This window comes from Melanotaenia boesemani, chromosome 21, assembly GCF_017639745.1.
Source record: "Melanotaenia boesemani isolate fMelBoe1 chromosome 21, fMelBoe1.pri, whole genome shotgun sequence".
NCBI lineage: Eukaryota > Metazoa > Chordata > Actinopteri > Atheriniformes > Melanotaeniidae > Melanotaenia > Melanotaenia boesemani.
Genome location: NC_055702.1, coordinates 7,976,480 through 7,992,669, shown reverse-complemented (window position 1 = coordinate 7,992,669; position 16,190 = coordinate 7,976,480). Strand labels below are relative to the sequence as shown.

At 39.0% G+C, this 16,190-nt stretch overlaps 1 protein-coding gene across 2 annotated transcripts; it reads left to right on the top strand.

Moving 5' to 3' along the window:
• The first annotated feature begins 4,851 nt into the window (after nucleotides 1-4,851).
• pmp22b (peripheral myelin protein 22b) lies at nucleotides 4,852-15,702 on the top strand. Of its 2 annotated transcripts, none has more exons than XM_041974705.1 (5): nucleotides 4,852-5,011; nucleotides 7,728-7,818; nucleotides 8,017-8,110; nucleotides 10,925-11,065; nucleotides 13,443-15,702. In XM_041974705.1, the coding sequence occupies exons 2-5, from the start codon at nucleotides 7,741-7,743 to the stop codon at nucleotides 13,601-13,603; spliced, it is 474 nt and encodes a 157-aa protein (XP_041830639.1). In that variant the 5' UTR covers nucleotides 4,852-5,011; nucleotides 7,728-7,740; the 3' UTR covers nucleotides 13,604-15,702. The 2 variants fall into 2 exon arrangements, with proteins under 2 accessions (XP_041830639.1, XP_041830638.1); XM_041974704.1 differs by lacking the exon at nucleotides 4,852-5,011 and adding an exon at nucleotides 6,881-7,068.
• The last annotated feature ends 488 nt before the right edge of the window (nucleotides 15,703-16,190 follow it).

The window sequence follows — 16,190 nt, the reverse complement described above, 5'->3', positions numbered from 1 at the left end:
AGATGGTCTCTCATTTCCATTGGCTTATCAGGTAGTGCCAGCCATCACTGGAGTAGAAAGGTTGTAGATTCTACTGGCTTCTCAGATGTCTTTATTTTGTCGGTTTCACTGCACCATATTTACTCTGTTGGAAGTTGAAATGCAATATTATTCTAATTTCTTTCTTAGACAGTGTTTTACAAGGTAAATTTAAATAGTTTATCAGTAACTTATTAATATTTTGGACACTAAGCCATCATATAAGAAAATCCTTGTTATTCAAACAATTTGCCCCCCTTTTTTTTAGCATTCACATAATGTGAATTTCTTAATGTTGCACAAAAAGTAGGGGTGCATCGCCATAACTATGAATAAATCATGCAACATGTAAATCCAAATATTGTGAAACAAGACTTAATTCCTATAATAGAGATGTTTAATTTCCAAGGCTACTCATAACCTCCCATACAGCATTGATGTGGGATTTGATTATCAGAATGATAATAAACTTCTACTGAAGCTTTTTAAAAGTGTTGCATGTAGAAACTGACAGTGACACCATTAGTCAGGTCAGTGTGGTGGGGAAATATACATTTTGAAGAACAACTATGCCTTTTTAATGACTTAAGCAGTCCATTACTTATCACCTCATCTCCAGGATGAGCTGTGTGAACAACTTGCAGAGCTTCACACCCATGCTATCAGAGTTCACTCCTCTTCTTCAACCCTCTGTTCCCTGACACCTGCACGCTCCCTCCAGAGAAGCAACTGAGGAGTTAACCCTTAAGTATCAGTTTCAATTCATTGCTTTTGTTCAGCCAGCGTCTTTCAGAGCCTGAGCAAACTTTGGACACACATTCATACTGTAAAGCACTACTATCACACTCCTTGACCCAACCCCTCCACTGTTGCACGCCCTGTTTAACCTTTGACTTGACAGACTGTAACCATTGTTTCAGTCACCAGTGGTGCTCGAGTTTAACATCAACAGCTTCATAGCCAGCCCGTCTCCAGTCATTAAATTTATCTCCACTTTCTGATTAAAGAGGATAATATAGAAAAGCTTCTATTTAAATTCTTAAATATCACATCGTCACCATCTAACTGCACCAATGAAAAGAGGTACATAGGGAAAATTGCTTATTTGAACTTTGAGGCATAAGAGGTGCAACCAAGAATGCAAAGTGAATCTTTCATCATGTTAAGCAGGTGCAAAAAATCCTTTTAGCAGCCACAAAATTAAAGTAATGGCCTGAAAACATCATTAATGTCTCGTTAGAACAACCACACATTAAAAATTACTGACTGAAAGGCCAGTAATCATAAAGATGATTGTGTGTGTGTGTGTGTGTGTAATGTTTTACAACTGTATTAAAATCTCAGTGAGCTGCAGAGCTCTGCAACCACTGCAGTGTTTGACTACAAGAATCTGGAGCAAGTAAATGGGAAGAGGTCTCTGGCTCTGGTGACCTTAAGCCTGAGTTTGGCAAAAGAAAGACGCCCCTGTTGTCCAGCTCACATCAAAACACTCCCTGCTCTCATCACCTTGTAATAAAAAAAGTAGATAGCAAAGAGTCAAGGGTTTTCTCTTCGTTGTTTTTTCCTTTACAATTCAGTTTTTTTTATTGGTTTAAAAATACATAATATGAAGAACAGAATGAACTGCAGTTCATTGCTTAGTTAAAGTTTCTTCTTTTGGGTGGGACACAAATAGGTCTTCGTATTTGACCCCTTCTTCTACCCCTGCATATTGGGAATGTACTCTGGAATTCTCCATGTGCTCCAAACATATTGACAGTTTATTTTTAAAGTTGGTTCTAGTTATAGATGTCCTGGACGCCACGTTATTTTGCGTTTCTTGCATACCTCCATACCAGAGTTTGACGAAGAGCTGATCAGAGAGCAGTTGAGAGGAGCTGCTGAGGGCTTTTCTTTGCTGCGGTTGTTACGGAGTTCATGAAAACATGAAATATGAAATGTCTATATGAATTCTTAACTGAATCTGAGTTTGTTTGATGCATTTTAACTAATTCATGTCTTTATTTTGACACATACCACATATCTTTTACAATAATGTCTTATTTGGAGGATTGATTTATGTCTGCATCATGTTTATGTACTAATTTAAAAGAAAAAGACAAAGAAATGAAAGAAAAAAGAAAAAAATTGCAGTGATTGTTATATTTTCTTTTCGTTGTACTATGATCTAATTAAATGTTGTGTTTATTTAATTTTTCAAAATGCATATCCATTATTGCATATCAGGCCTGTAACACGCAAGTGTTGAAAGTCATTGTTGCATTATTATTATTGCTTCATTAGAAATTGCAATAACTGATATGCTGAAACGATGCAATTATTAAAAAAGGCTCTACATGCCTTAGTAATGTCTGCAGAGAACAGATGTCCCTGGAAAAAATGTTCTTTTAAAGACAGTTGGCGTTGCTGTAAAATCTCAAACTTTTATTTATTATTCTTCTGTCACGAAACTAAAAAACATTGTTTAACATTAAATTGCAGAGCTGAACAGTCTGGATAGTCATTGCTTTTAGATTTTAGCTCTGAAGCAAAAAATGTCCATTGATCTTTAATAATGATTGGTGTGTCCACAATACATGTTGTAATGATTAATCCCAGATAGAAAGAAGGTAATGCTGCCTCTCAACAAGGTTAACATAAGGCCTTATTATTTATGGCGGTACTTGACACAGTTTTCTACAGTTGCATATTGCCATGTGCTTGTATTAGTTAATGAAAGTTCATTATGCAGTTCCATCTAATGGATTAGAGATTGTAAGAGTCCAAATTGTGTCTCTAATCACAAAAATTGTTCAGCAATGTTTTTCACTGTAGAGGGAGAATCAGATTCCTTTCAATCTTTCTTCAAGGAACATTGTTTTGAAAGACTTGTGATTTTCTTACACATTTCTTGGCAAACTACAGAACCTCAGGCCATCTTTGGACTTAACTTTTTATGGATTCTGTTTTGTACAAACATCATAATAATTTTTTGTTTATTATCTTATTTTTATCCCCAGTTTTTTTTAACTTCCTAGCATTTTTTTTTGGATGTGTTGTTTGACTGAAATGCACAAATTAATGCATGAATTGGGTTAGGGTTATATATATTTTCTATATTTGAATAAAATGTACAGATAATTAAAGAATTACTGGGTGTTACTTTTATTGGGGTAAAAGTAAAATCTTTGCAATACATTAACTCTCATGGTAAAGCAAACATGAAATATTCATAAAACAAAAAAAACATTGTATTTGTGTCCATTTGTTCTGTATCTTCCAAAAGCCAGAAGACACATTTTCAGCTAAAAACTAACCATTTGTGGGAACCAGTTCCTCCTACGGCTCTTGGATCTGTTCCAGAGCTTTGAGTTCAGCCACTCAGTGACCAGCCTGTGAAGTTTGTCTATTAATATGCTTGGTTAAAACAAGAAAATAGAGCGAGCAGGAATCTGCTGAAGAATGGGTAACTGTAACGAGCTGAAGGAAGCTGGAGACGGCCTGATAAAAACATGAGGTAGTCTGTGGGGTTTTCCATCACAACTCCCAACCTTATGCATCATGCCTCCATGGTTGTGTTTTATATATTTATTTCACGAAAAAAAAACACTTCTTTGTAGGCCTTTCAACATCGTAGTTGACCCCTCTTTGTCTAGATTGCAAAGGGTGGGCTTGCATTCTGCACATAACTGTTCATTAAGAGAGAAGGCCGGGATAAGCCTGTGGAGCCTGGCTGATAACTAAAGCTCAGGGATCACCTGGTACATTCATCGCAATGTGGAAGAGATGACACTCCTGTTTGCCTTATCGAGTGGAGTTCTGGAACAATCCATAAAATTGATCAGTGAATCCAATTTGTCAAAATCTCAACAGAAAGAAGGATGGGGGCAGAGAAGTCAAGATTCAACACTTCATGCTTTCCTGCTGAATCACAGTGAACTGATGTCGAATGGGAATCTGTCTTCAAGCCACATTTATTAGATTATTTATTTATTTATTCAACTGGTATCAAGGGAGAAAAGGGCTCTGTTTCTCATAGCTTGTGCTGGACATTTTTTCCCAGTATGTTCATACTAATCTCCCTCTTTTTATAAAACAGCATGTTGGGGTTAATGCTTGGCTCTGTGTCATATGATATCAGACATGTCAGCTGACACGAGCCTTTTAGATTCTTTAACATTACGCTGTGATGTCTATATGACTTTGATTAGGAGCTTCAGCTTCATATAAGAAACTAAATCATGCAGTCATGAACGTTTCTGCAAATGGTGAGATTTTAGGATTATAATCAGAATTCCACACATTGCTTTTTAATGCCATTTGGAACTCAGTCTTGTTTTTTATTTAGTGTGTTTGTGGGGGGGGATTTGCTTTTCTGCGTTGTTGTCATCTCCTTTCTGCAGAGTATGTCCAGTTTGATTAATATGTGATGACAAAACAGGGGGTTGTGAGTGGCTCAAAACTTATCAGCACACAAACAAGATTATATCTAGCTCTCATCACTCTTTCAGCCTGTCTGTCTCTAACATTTACTTGCCTCCTTTTGTCCTCCAATCCTCCCGGGCTTCATCTTTACTTAGACTGTTTATCTTCATTTTTGTCTTTATTATCAAAATAAATTCTTGCCACCATTTGCACTTACCCTGTGCTTAAGAGATGTCATGTATATGTATTTAAGATCTGCATGTGTGATCTTTTGAACCGACCAGCCGCTCTGTAAACAATAACATAGACAGGAGCCAGGAGAATCCAGTGTGAGACGAGATGGGGGCAGTCCGAGTCCAACAGAGCTGTAGTAGGAGGGGAGCTATTAAACTGCAGCAGCTCAGTAGAAAGCACCACTTCACATGCCGAGTACAGAACACAAGGACCAAGACACCTTTGACCGACAGCTGCCACAGCTTCAAACTCTGTTCCCACGTGGTCCAACAGTGACGCAGATAAGGCCTTCACCCCGACCTGCGAGGAGCATCAGCTGGATACACGGTCTCAGCCAAGCTGAAAAATATCTGCTGTGAGTATGAGACAGTTATTCATCCCAGTTATCTGACCATGATCTGAGCCACAATAAGTCCAACTGCATGTAAAGCAATAAACTAACAGCTTGCCTTTTTTTTTTAATATCCACAAAAGTGAGCCTGAGCTGGAAACATGAAACATCAAACTTCTTTAGTCTTCCAAACTTTTAGGAGTTAATGTGGTAGAATGAAAACATCACTTTTATAGTCACATCTGCTTTATCACTTCTGTAGGTTGGTATTTGGATGGAGTTTCTGTAACTCAACCATGTCTACTCCCCAGATTTGTGCCACTTGGCTGAGATCCTATCTATGGATCTGGAATGCCCTCTAACAGTCTGGTGAACTAACGTGAAGATAAGTCATTCCATCTTCATGACAGAGATGAAATGTTAGATGCTGCTGCAGAAGTAACGTTATTCAGTGTCTCATTCTGAATGTTTGTTATGCGGCTCTCCCCTGAGTTTGGCTTCGACCAAATGGAATAAACTTAACACTCCCGTGTCTACTCATCCCACTGATTGTCAGGCTTTTACAAACATTGACATATAAGGGATGGGAATGAGGAGTGCGTGCACAGCTAGTTTTAACAAGACTCCTCTGCGTTGCTGTGAACCTTTACAGCTCTTATGATCAGAGTTCAGATCTGATTATTCAGTAAACACAAGCTTAGGCTAAGCATTTAACACACAACAGATACATCACTCTGGACAAAGAAGGAAACCCGAATATGATTGTAACTAACTTTGATCCCCGCAAAGCCACAGAGTGCTGTTTCCAAGCAGCACTTCATGTTTACAATCTGCTCTTGTAAGTGTCCTTTTTAAGTGTGTGTGGACATAAGCTCAGAAGAGTGGTCTCTGTTTTCATGCCAATGTGAGGAACACAGGCAGCTGTATCCAGAAAGTGTAAGCTAAGTGATGAGGAATAGAAAGTGGATGTTGACAGGGGTTATCTGAGGCTGGACACATCCTAAACTCCTCCAACAGCCAGCTGATGTGAGGGGAGCATATGGAAAAGCACTCCACTGAAAAAGGGAGTGTTAAGTAGAATGAGGAGCATTATCACTGACAAGAGATATTGGTTAATCTATAAAAACTATACAGAAGGAGATCCAAGGGAGGGACGAGATAAAGATGTCATTTTACAGTTCAAATATTTACATTTTTGACAGCTCCCTTGTTAAGAATTCCAGGCATTCCAACACCCATATTTGCAAGTTAAACCTCAGCGCATACTTATAAAATCAGAGGAGAGGTAGACCTTCCCACTCCCTCTGGAAGTGAGTGGCGTCAAACAGAAATCCCTGGATGCCATTTCTCAGTGGTGGTGTGTTGGGCTTGCCCACCCATGCTTTCACACACTATGACTCACTGAGCTGACTATGTGACCACCAGAGGGAAAAGACCCATACTACACTGCACCACATTTGTCTAATTGTCTGTGTAAGAAAATTTTAGACACTTTGGAGGAAATCTAAAATACCCCTCTCTTCATCTGCTGACATAAAAATGATAATATTAAAAGGCTTGCTAAATTTATCTTCTTGTCTAAAATAACCATGATGTAAATGAACAAAGGTGAAATACTTCCAAAATAAAAATACTCAGTAAAATATGTTAAGCAAACGTCTAAATATAATTAATGAAAATAAAAAGCTCTACACTGTCAGAAATACAACACAGTTTAAAGAGATGAATAAATGTCTTAGTTGGTTTAGTTACCACGACAGCAAAACAATGATCACCAGCTCACACACTGTAAGTTAGTAACTAAGGCAACTCATGCGCTATTACGCATGGTGGGTCTATATTGGGAAACCTGGCAGTGAACTAGAGGGTCACTCCATGACGCAGCGACGCTCGCTGGGCGTTGTTCTTCCATAATGAGACACTTTATAACAGAACGTCAGCTCTGGCATCAATCTAGTCTGAGCGCAACTTTTTAGGACGGAGGACTACTGCTGCTGGGACTCTTTTGGAAAAAAAAATTGATTTAGCTTCTTCAAAGCCCGAACTGTTATTTTTGTGGGAATAAAAGCTTTCCGCTCGAAGTAAGTGGACTTTGCTCTCTTTCAAACTTGCTTTTATTCAGCGGATTAAAAAAGGCGGAAACGCGCTTTGAGCTGGATGACGCGTCGCTTCACCGCGCGCACTGACAGAAAGACTGAGTTGTAACTTCTAAAAAGGACAGTAGAATTAATTTTTAGTCTTAAGAAATCTAAAATAAATGTATGCAAAATCGTAATTCTCCATCTTTTTCCACTGGCTACTTAACGACAGATAAACGACCATTACTGGAAATATTCCCATTTTAAGAATGATCCGCGCAGGAAATCTAATGATTAAAGGAATCTAAATCAAAATTTACGAAAACGAGACAACATTTTTAAACAGATTAGGTTTAGTTTGAGCAAACAGATGCAAACACGTAGTCCTTTTAGATCAACTTTAAAGTTGATGCCCAGAATCTTTCTATTGAAAATAGCTCAAAGGCACCTGATACCAATTTGCCCACATGAGGAATATTAGGAATGACCCAGTTTTCTCTTGAAACTGACATTCAGGAGGTATGCCTTTTAAAAGAGATAGATTAAAGAGAGCTGCTCCACAGACTGTACTTGTGCTGCAAGGACACACCCATATCCCACCAATCTGACATCCACACATTCACATTTTGAGAATACTCACACACTGTCTCCTCCTTACTCAGATTACCTGGAAAGATGCTGCTCCTACTACTGGGAATCATCTTGCTGCACCTTGCTGCTCTGGTCCTCCTGTTTGTGTCAACGATTGTCAGTGTGAGTGAAACTTTTTACTTTGGTTTGGAGTCTGAAAATAGAACCAGTTGTACATGCACTTGACTGATGCTTACAAGCATGTCACACCTGTATAACGAGATAAATATTGCGTCATAATGCTGTGTGAAAAGCCAGTTAATCAATGCATTTTTTTCTGAACCACTTGTTATTGACAAATATGTTTGTTGTTGACACCAGGTATGGACGACAGGAGAAGGTGGCACCTCAGACCTGTGGTTTAACTGCTCTGCTTACAATGGAGGATACAGCTGTAACCCAGCATCAGCTGGAGGTCAGATACCTGTTAAATATTTCACTACTCACCTTTAAGATTAATTTGCTGTTAATTTACAGCAAAAAAAGTTAATAGTAGGCATTTCTGTTATTGCTTTGCTATGAAGTTTGGGGGGTGGGGTTGGAGGCTTTGCACTTGATTAAACTTCTGTCTTGCTGATGATGTGGGTGTGTCAGGGCTCCGCTGGGACTCTGGTGCCATCTAGGGCAGAGAATGTGGCAGTTCTGTTTGGGTGGGTGGGATGCTAGCTGATAGGCTGCCACTGTATAAATAGTCATGGTGTGATGTCCATAATAAGGTCTCATGTTGGGGGTCCGTAGTGACAAGCATTAGGGGGGATTTGGGTGGGGTTGCAGAGAGTATTTAAAGTTTTGGATCTGAGTGTTTGAAAGGAAGGGAGGCCTTGGACCATCTCATCCAGTACATGGCATGCCGATGGTGGGACACGCCCAGTGTCAGATTATAGTGTCCAGTGTTAGTTTGCAGGGATCATTAGGACAATTTAAGGCAGCAGCTGCAGTGTCAGAGAGATTTATGAGTACTACATCAAGCTAGATATTAGACACAAACAGATGCAGGAGAACCTTTGAGAAACACAATGTAGGATCATCTTGGAGCAACAAGCTCACGTGAGGTGCAGCAGCTGTGTGTTTTGCTACTAAATGTTGCCATCACAATCATGCAGGAGCTGCTAGCTGCAGTGCAGTGATGTCACTGGTCTAGAATGAGTCATATTTAGCCAGTGTGTGTTTTGTAAGGGCAGCAGCGCCTGGATACTCTGCCAGGTAGTTAGATGGCGTAGCCAGTTTGTTTGACTTGCTTTCATTAGAGCACTGACGGAGAGTGTTTATTTAAGAAGGCCTGTGTGCCGTTCCTGGGTCTGTGCTCTGGCTTTGAGAGATGGAAGATAGTGGTGGGCTCTCACATGGGAGTTCAAAAAGAGCTCTCTGAAGCTTTGCTGAGCAATCAAGTTCCTTCTGAAGTGAATCATAATCATGGTCATTGCAGTTATGTTTAGGAGAAGTTTCAAAACTTTGAAGTCGCCTTGGTTGCAAAAATATTGGCTGCATTTGGTTTTGATCACACCAGAGTGAAATGTACTGACCTCACAGTTATCACATGGTGAATGAGTTATACTTTACTGCTGCACAGCCAAGGAATTTACTTCATAGAATCAACTTCATCTAAAATAAAGCATTGAGTGGAGGCCGCTTGTGGATATAAACACTGACAGAAACCACTGCAGTCCTGTTTTAGCTGTCCACTACTCTGACCATCAGAGCAGGAATCATAAAGATGTTATCTTCCTCTTTGGATTAACAGTAAAATTCTTCAGCTGGAGATGCACTTTCAGCATTGTCCTTCCACGGTTATCAACCAAAACACACATGAACAGTTTCTAAATATGACTCATATTTGCCTCTCTGTGATATTGTGAGTGTCGAGCTGAGCTGGACCTCGTGCCAGCAAATACCCAATGTCACTGTTTCCTACTTGAGAAGGAAGGAAGGAGGGCAAGTTGTGTATTTATAAGAAAGCAGCAAAGTATTGTTGCTGTTTCACAGCCTTATCACAGACCTATATATAACATTTGAAAACAAGACCAACGTAGTGGAATCCAGTTGTGGCTCTGACTCTGGAAAATTACAGAGCGTCATGTTTCTTCTTCTTATATCTTATCTGGTGTTTTTGCTGCACAGTTATTGAAGACAACCAGGCAAACGTCCCAGACTACATGTATGAATCTTTCAAGAATAATATGTAATAAACGCCTTGCTGGACAATGAATCGTGTCAGTCTAGTGGTACATGTTGTTTGTTTTTCATTTCACATCTCATTTCTTTCTTTTTTCTTCAGTGAAAAATTCTGCAAATCAATACTTGTGTACCTGACAATGCTGAAGTAAGAAATAATTCAAGCATAAAAAAATCACCTAACTCAACTGATTACTTCTACACTAAACAGCCAACTTTGGAAAGAACCATGTTTTCCAGGCAATATATGAAGAAATAAGGGGCAGCACATGACTTTTACACAGTACAGTAAATACAAACTAAGCATTGATGATGTCCCATATTAAATTGAGTAATCTGAAATATAGGCTAGTGAGTGGTCAGGACATAAACTTATGCAACTAGAGGAGTCATTTATGATCAGGCGCCTTGTGACATCATAGCAGCAGCTGTCAGAAATCTGGCTGAACAAAGAACAGCAACAGAAACAGTAATATGCAGCCGACAACTAACTAGGTTAGATCGATGGTTGCAGAATAGGAGATAGACTGAGCACTCAGGAAACCTGAGGGGCCAGGAAGTGAGCAGATAACCCACAGACTAGAAATAGATCCTTCTTGGAAATCTGACATGTTAGCATGGCACAATAAAACACACAAGCGCATGCACAGATAGATAGCACAGATACAGCAGATGGTATTCCTCGTCAATACAGGGCTCTAATGGGTTAATGGCTTCTACCTATGGAGGTTTAGTGATGGCGATCAATGAGGAAGATTGAGTAATAGGTCCCACTGCAAGGGGCACCCAGAGCTTTTAGCAACAAGATACCTGAGCTGCATTGTTGCCGATCCATTACAGAGTCCCTGAAGTAAACATGTCCAGGGTTTGGTCATTATATTCTGTATAGGAAGATGCTTCAACTCAGTATAAGTGAGGCCGCTCAAAACACACTTTGGCATTTGATGTTTCATTGGTTTTCTCTCATTAAGTTAATCTCATATATAAATCATGTTTTGAGTATTGGTCAGTTATTGACTGACCCCCTCCTCTTTTCCCTGCTGTTTCTCTCCTGCAGAGTGGATTCAGTCGGTCCAGGCTCTCATGATTCTCTCCATCATCTTCAGCTGCCTGTCGCTCTTCCTTTTCTTCTGCCAGCTTTTTACTTTGCAGAAAGGCGGACGTTTCTTCCTCACTGGAACCTTCCAGATCCTTGCCAGTAAGTTCACACCTTCTTGACGCTTTGTCACAAAGCCATGAACAAAAATACTATAAACAGGCCACAGTGCACAGTTCATGTCCCTGGGTAAAATGATAATCATTGATTTATCTTTTTCGTTTATTAAAAGTATTACAGTATTAAATATTGGGATGGATGGATGTCTTTTAAACTTTAAGTCCCTCTCAGGAGACATATTTTGTCCTTTTTTCACAAGTTGACAATTTCCTGAAGTAATAATGACATGTCTTTGACCACACTGACACAGTACAACAGCTCCCTTCTCCACCACAAATTGACAGCTCTTTTTAGACAGGTGGGTTTTAAGGCATGGAATGAACCACTCCATTCCTCTTCACCCCTCTCTACTTCAGGGTCTCCCTCGTTTAAGATTGGTAGTAGTACTCAGTAACCACTGAAATTAAATTATTACCGTTTGAGAGAGCATATAGTAAGTAGACTGATAGCTCACATTATTACACACAGCAAACCCAGCACAAACTAAAACACACAAAACAGAAAAAGAAAATGTTCCCTGTCAAATTAATTCTCAAATACTTACACATTCATGTCTGTAGCTTGACCTGGCACAGTTGAAAAAAGTGATGTTGATGTAAAAACACCACACTACAGATGTCACATGGCCAGCTGTAACGTTCACACAGCTGTCAGAAAATTACATTTAGATTCCTCTGTCATACATCGACTCCATAACTTGTCAGTTCAGTAGTCTGTGTTTAATTAAGGCTGTACTGGCCAAGGTTAACCTGTTTGTAACAGATGTCCCATAGGCAAGACATGACAAATGATTATGTATTTTACGCAGTCTCCATTCCAAGTACCTGTTGTTATGGGAAGTTAAGATTCTTGGGTCTGAATGATGCTTACGATTCCAGGCTACAATTATAACTTTCAGCAAACGCTTTTTTCAGACCAGTCGCAAATGCACTTTACGTTTGAAGCCCTACTGTACTTGATTAGCAGATGATATTGCAACAAAACAAAACAAAACAAGGGTCCAGTAAAAGCAGTAAAATGGTCCACAAGTCTTTAATCCATAAAAACCCATTTTAGGTAAAAAAAAACAAAAAACAAAAACAGGATTTTAAGGGGTTAAGAGTTTGTTTTTGGCTGACCAGCAGCATCAGTTTATAGAGGAAATTGACTATTTGTTGCACTTGTATTATTGAGATATTCATGGTTTCCCACATAATGTTATTGCTTGTTAAATCTTAGTCTAGTAAAAGGAAGAAGCCCCAAGAATAAAAGCAAATATATTTGGAGAGTGCTGTTAACTAACTACTTTCTTAAGTAAACTAAACTCTGAAACTGCTTATGAGAATACATTGTTTCAAGCTCAAATGAAAGCAAGGGGAAAAGTGTTTTACCTTCTTTCTTCAGACGTACAGTTAATGAGCCAGGATGGGGAGTTGTGTGTTTTTTTTTTTTTTTTTTTTTTTTTTTTTTGAACAGCTAATTTTCAAACCAAAAACAAAGTGTCAGGGTCTTGATTTTCAGAATTTTTAGTTGGTAGTGACTTCAGATACCCAAATGTATCACTAAAAATCAATAAAAATACATAAAAAGGGATAGTCACTGTCAGCCTTGTTGATCTCTGACCAATCTTCATAATTAAGTAACTGAAAAGCAGAAACACTTAATCGATGCTTAACTGTGTAAAGCAGGATAATGCACCACATTTTTAAAGTTGGGTATCACTTTGAAGTCAACAAAATCATTAATATTGTCTGATTTGGAAAGATAAAATGTAAACTCTTAAGAGAACTGATAATGCACCACACACCAAGTGAATGCTCTTCCTGCAGCATGTATGGCTGAAAATCAAATTAAGTGTCTGAGCCAGCTAGTAATGGTTTTTATGCTCCACTTGTCTATTATGCTTCATGGCCTTTGGCTAGAGAGCAGCTCGACTGCCAGTCTATTGTGTTCCTCTTGGCAGCCTTTTTGCAAAATGCCAGATTTTCTCTATACTATGCCAGTGCATCACCAGGCAAACAGGTGCCCACTCAGCCAAACAGGAATGACACTGGGAACACAGCCAGTTGTACAAGTTAAAATGTCAGGAAGGCTGGCAGTGCGGGGGTGTGACAAACAGATCATGCCATGTCAGACAAGGGAAGTGGGTGGAAGCTGGAAAGGATTGCAAAGGGCAGGCTGGGACTCAGAATGCATGAAAGGCTGTGATGTAATGCAGAGCTATGCTTTCTGGGAAAGACTGACCACCTCACCTCTGCCGCCAGACCAGGTTCAGCTCAGGATACGAGACAGTGAACACAACGCTGCAGAGAAACCTGATCTGATAATTGATCACACTGACAGCCGGCATTATTTTGTGCTCCCTTTATCTTCCCTGCAGGTTTGTTTGTGATGAGTGGAGCCATCATCTACACGGTGATGAGTCCGGAGTGGGTGCCGGAGATGAACACCTTCGGCTACTCCTACATCCTGGCATGGGTGGCCTTCCCTTTGGCGCTCATCAGTGGACTCATCTATGTCATCTTGAGGAAGCGGGAATGAGACGTTGCTCCTTTCTGTTGTTCCCAGTTAACCCGTGCCCAACTGCAAGTGTTACTACCCCTCTCTGAAGTTGAAGTTGTGAAGTTCGGGTAAAATCCAGGCAGCGTGGGGGGAGTAACACCAAAAATCTACATGCAACCAACACAAAAACACCAACACTGTCTCAGTTAAATGATGTATATAGTATCTATGGTTTAAAACCTATTTATAACACTTTTTACATATATGTACATAGTTTCAGTGTTGCTCTGTCAATGGATACTATGAGCTTTGTTTTAGCTGATTAAGTGCCTCAGTCTTTGTTTGTATTGATGAAATAATTATACAGTATTTTAGGTTTTGTTTGTTTTTTGTTTTTGCATTTTTGTTTTCATAATTGCCAAAGAATTAATAAGAAAAAAAAGAGACAAAAAAACTTTCTTGCAGTATATTAACTGAAGTGCATGTATAGAAATAGATGGGTTAAGAAAACTTTTTTAAAGGGCTTGCTTTACTTTACAAATAAGAGTGGTAACATCCATGGATGTAGCACAGCCCTTAAATATAGATTTGGGCCATTTTTCTATTTGTGAACTTGCAAGTTTGAAGATTTTTATTTTCTGTATTTTTCTATTTCTTATTTTCAACAAGAGATGGTGCTACGTATTTATCATTCCTGTTACTGATAGCAATCATTTACGATGGACAAAGTCAAACAGCTCACCATTATTTAAAGTGAGAATCAGACAGAGGAACACTTGTACAAACAGTACATGACTGCTTCTTTAGGGAACACAGCCTATTTCACTTTGCAGTGCCTCATTTTCTCTTTTTCCCCCCTTTATCAGTTACTGTACCTGGTGAATAATTAACATTGAGGTGGTGCATTGATAAAATCAGTCATATGGAATGTCAGTATTAATCTACAAGCTTGTAAAGAGCTGGATGACGGAGGACTATGTTTAAATATGCTTCTTTTTTTCTTTATTTGCCTGAGTTTTCTATCACTCTAATGTTTTTGTTAACCTCTTTTAAGTTGCAAGAAGCCAAATTGCCTTTTTAATTGAGTTTAATGAAGAAAATAAAACTGCAGGGCATTATGGCCGAAGGAAAAAAATATATATATTCATTTATAAAAGGTATAACTAAATGCCACCAAGCTGAAGCCATATAAATATTACCGGCTGATAAGTGATGAAAGGACAGAGAAGTTTGCAGTGATGATAAAAATGTCTGTTTTACATACTTGAAGTTTGACATGCTGCAGTCTCTGCCCACTGATGTCTACATGTTTTGTTTTATTTCTTCTCTACTGTATAAAACACTGTTTTTATGTTATTGTGTATAACAGCTCTTTATGACAATCTAGCCTAAAATACTCATCAAATAAAACTACTCTCACATTATTCAATACTGTGTATTCCACTGTTAGAAAGGACAGGATTCATGCTGACATATAAAGCTAAAGATTTACTGTCTGACAGTAAATGAAACACCTGTCTGAGATGCAAAATGTGGAAAACTTTGGGAAAAGACTCAAAAATGAACCATCTGCATGTGCAAATGCTTCAAGATGGATCAAAGACGTCAGCAGCTAAAATGCGGCCGTATAAATTCTCCTGTTCAGCCAAGGCAGTTAAATCGACCTGAAAGTAGTCCGTGGATCCAGTGAGTGGCCTTGTGCGTGAGGTTGCAAATGCTGTATGTGACTTGAGTCACACATGCTAGTGCAAAAGCACGCTGCAGGATGCCAGTCATTCAAAACATGCAGCTCGTGTTTCAGCGTCAACCGTGTCTCTCATGATATCAGATAGAAGAGAACTTGTTTTAATACCATAAGACAGCATATGTCCTCTGCTTGACATCTTCTCTGAAAGACAGCAATGTTGTTGGATTAAGGTGTTTCTTTCAGAGCTTCCACTAGCAGGTGTGTGGTGGTTTTCAACTCATCATTGGGTTCAGTTAGAAGAGAATGCCTCTAATGAAAACTGCCCTCTTTACTGTTCATTGTAAAGCTACAAGCTAAAACTGTCAACAAAATGTTTACAGCTAAACTTCCAAATGTTCTTCATGTTACCAAAGCTATGTTGACTTTACTCATTAAAGGATGTTTCTTCCCATCAAGACTGTTTTTTTTTTCTATATGCTCCGGTATACACGTGTAATCTATCAAATCATTTCAGATAAACTTTAACTCAACTTGAAAACATCCTAGGCTAAAAAATTCCTTTTCGAGACAAGTCAGTCCACAAACAGCCTTTCTGTGCTGAGCTGGTAATAGGTGTCTAAATCTCCAGCTATGAAAGAGAACTCTCAGAAAGAGGATTCTTTTTGGAGGCCAGCGAGGTCACAGCCTCCCACTACCTCCCCCTCTGACATACTAGCCTGGTGTGAAATGAGGACACTACAGGCATGAGTTGTTGTGTAGAGCCAGCAGATAATCTGTATCGTAAGTATTTTATGTCAGAATACCTTCAGGTAAATTTTCATTTAGTTGGCTATAAATTTGCATGTAGCATAAATGCTTTTTCATGTCTTACACTGTAGCACCATCTTGTGGATGAGCATAGTAGCAGTACCAGGATTTGTGCATCATGCCAGTTTAATA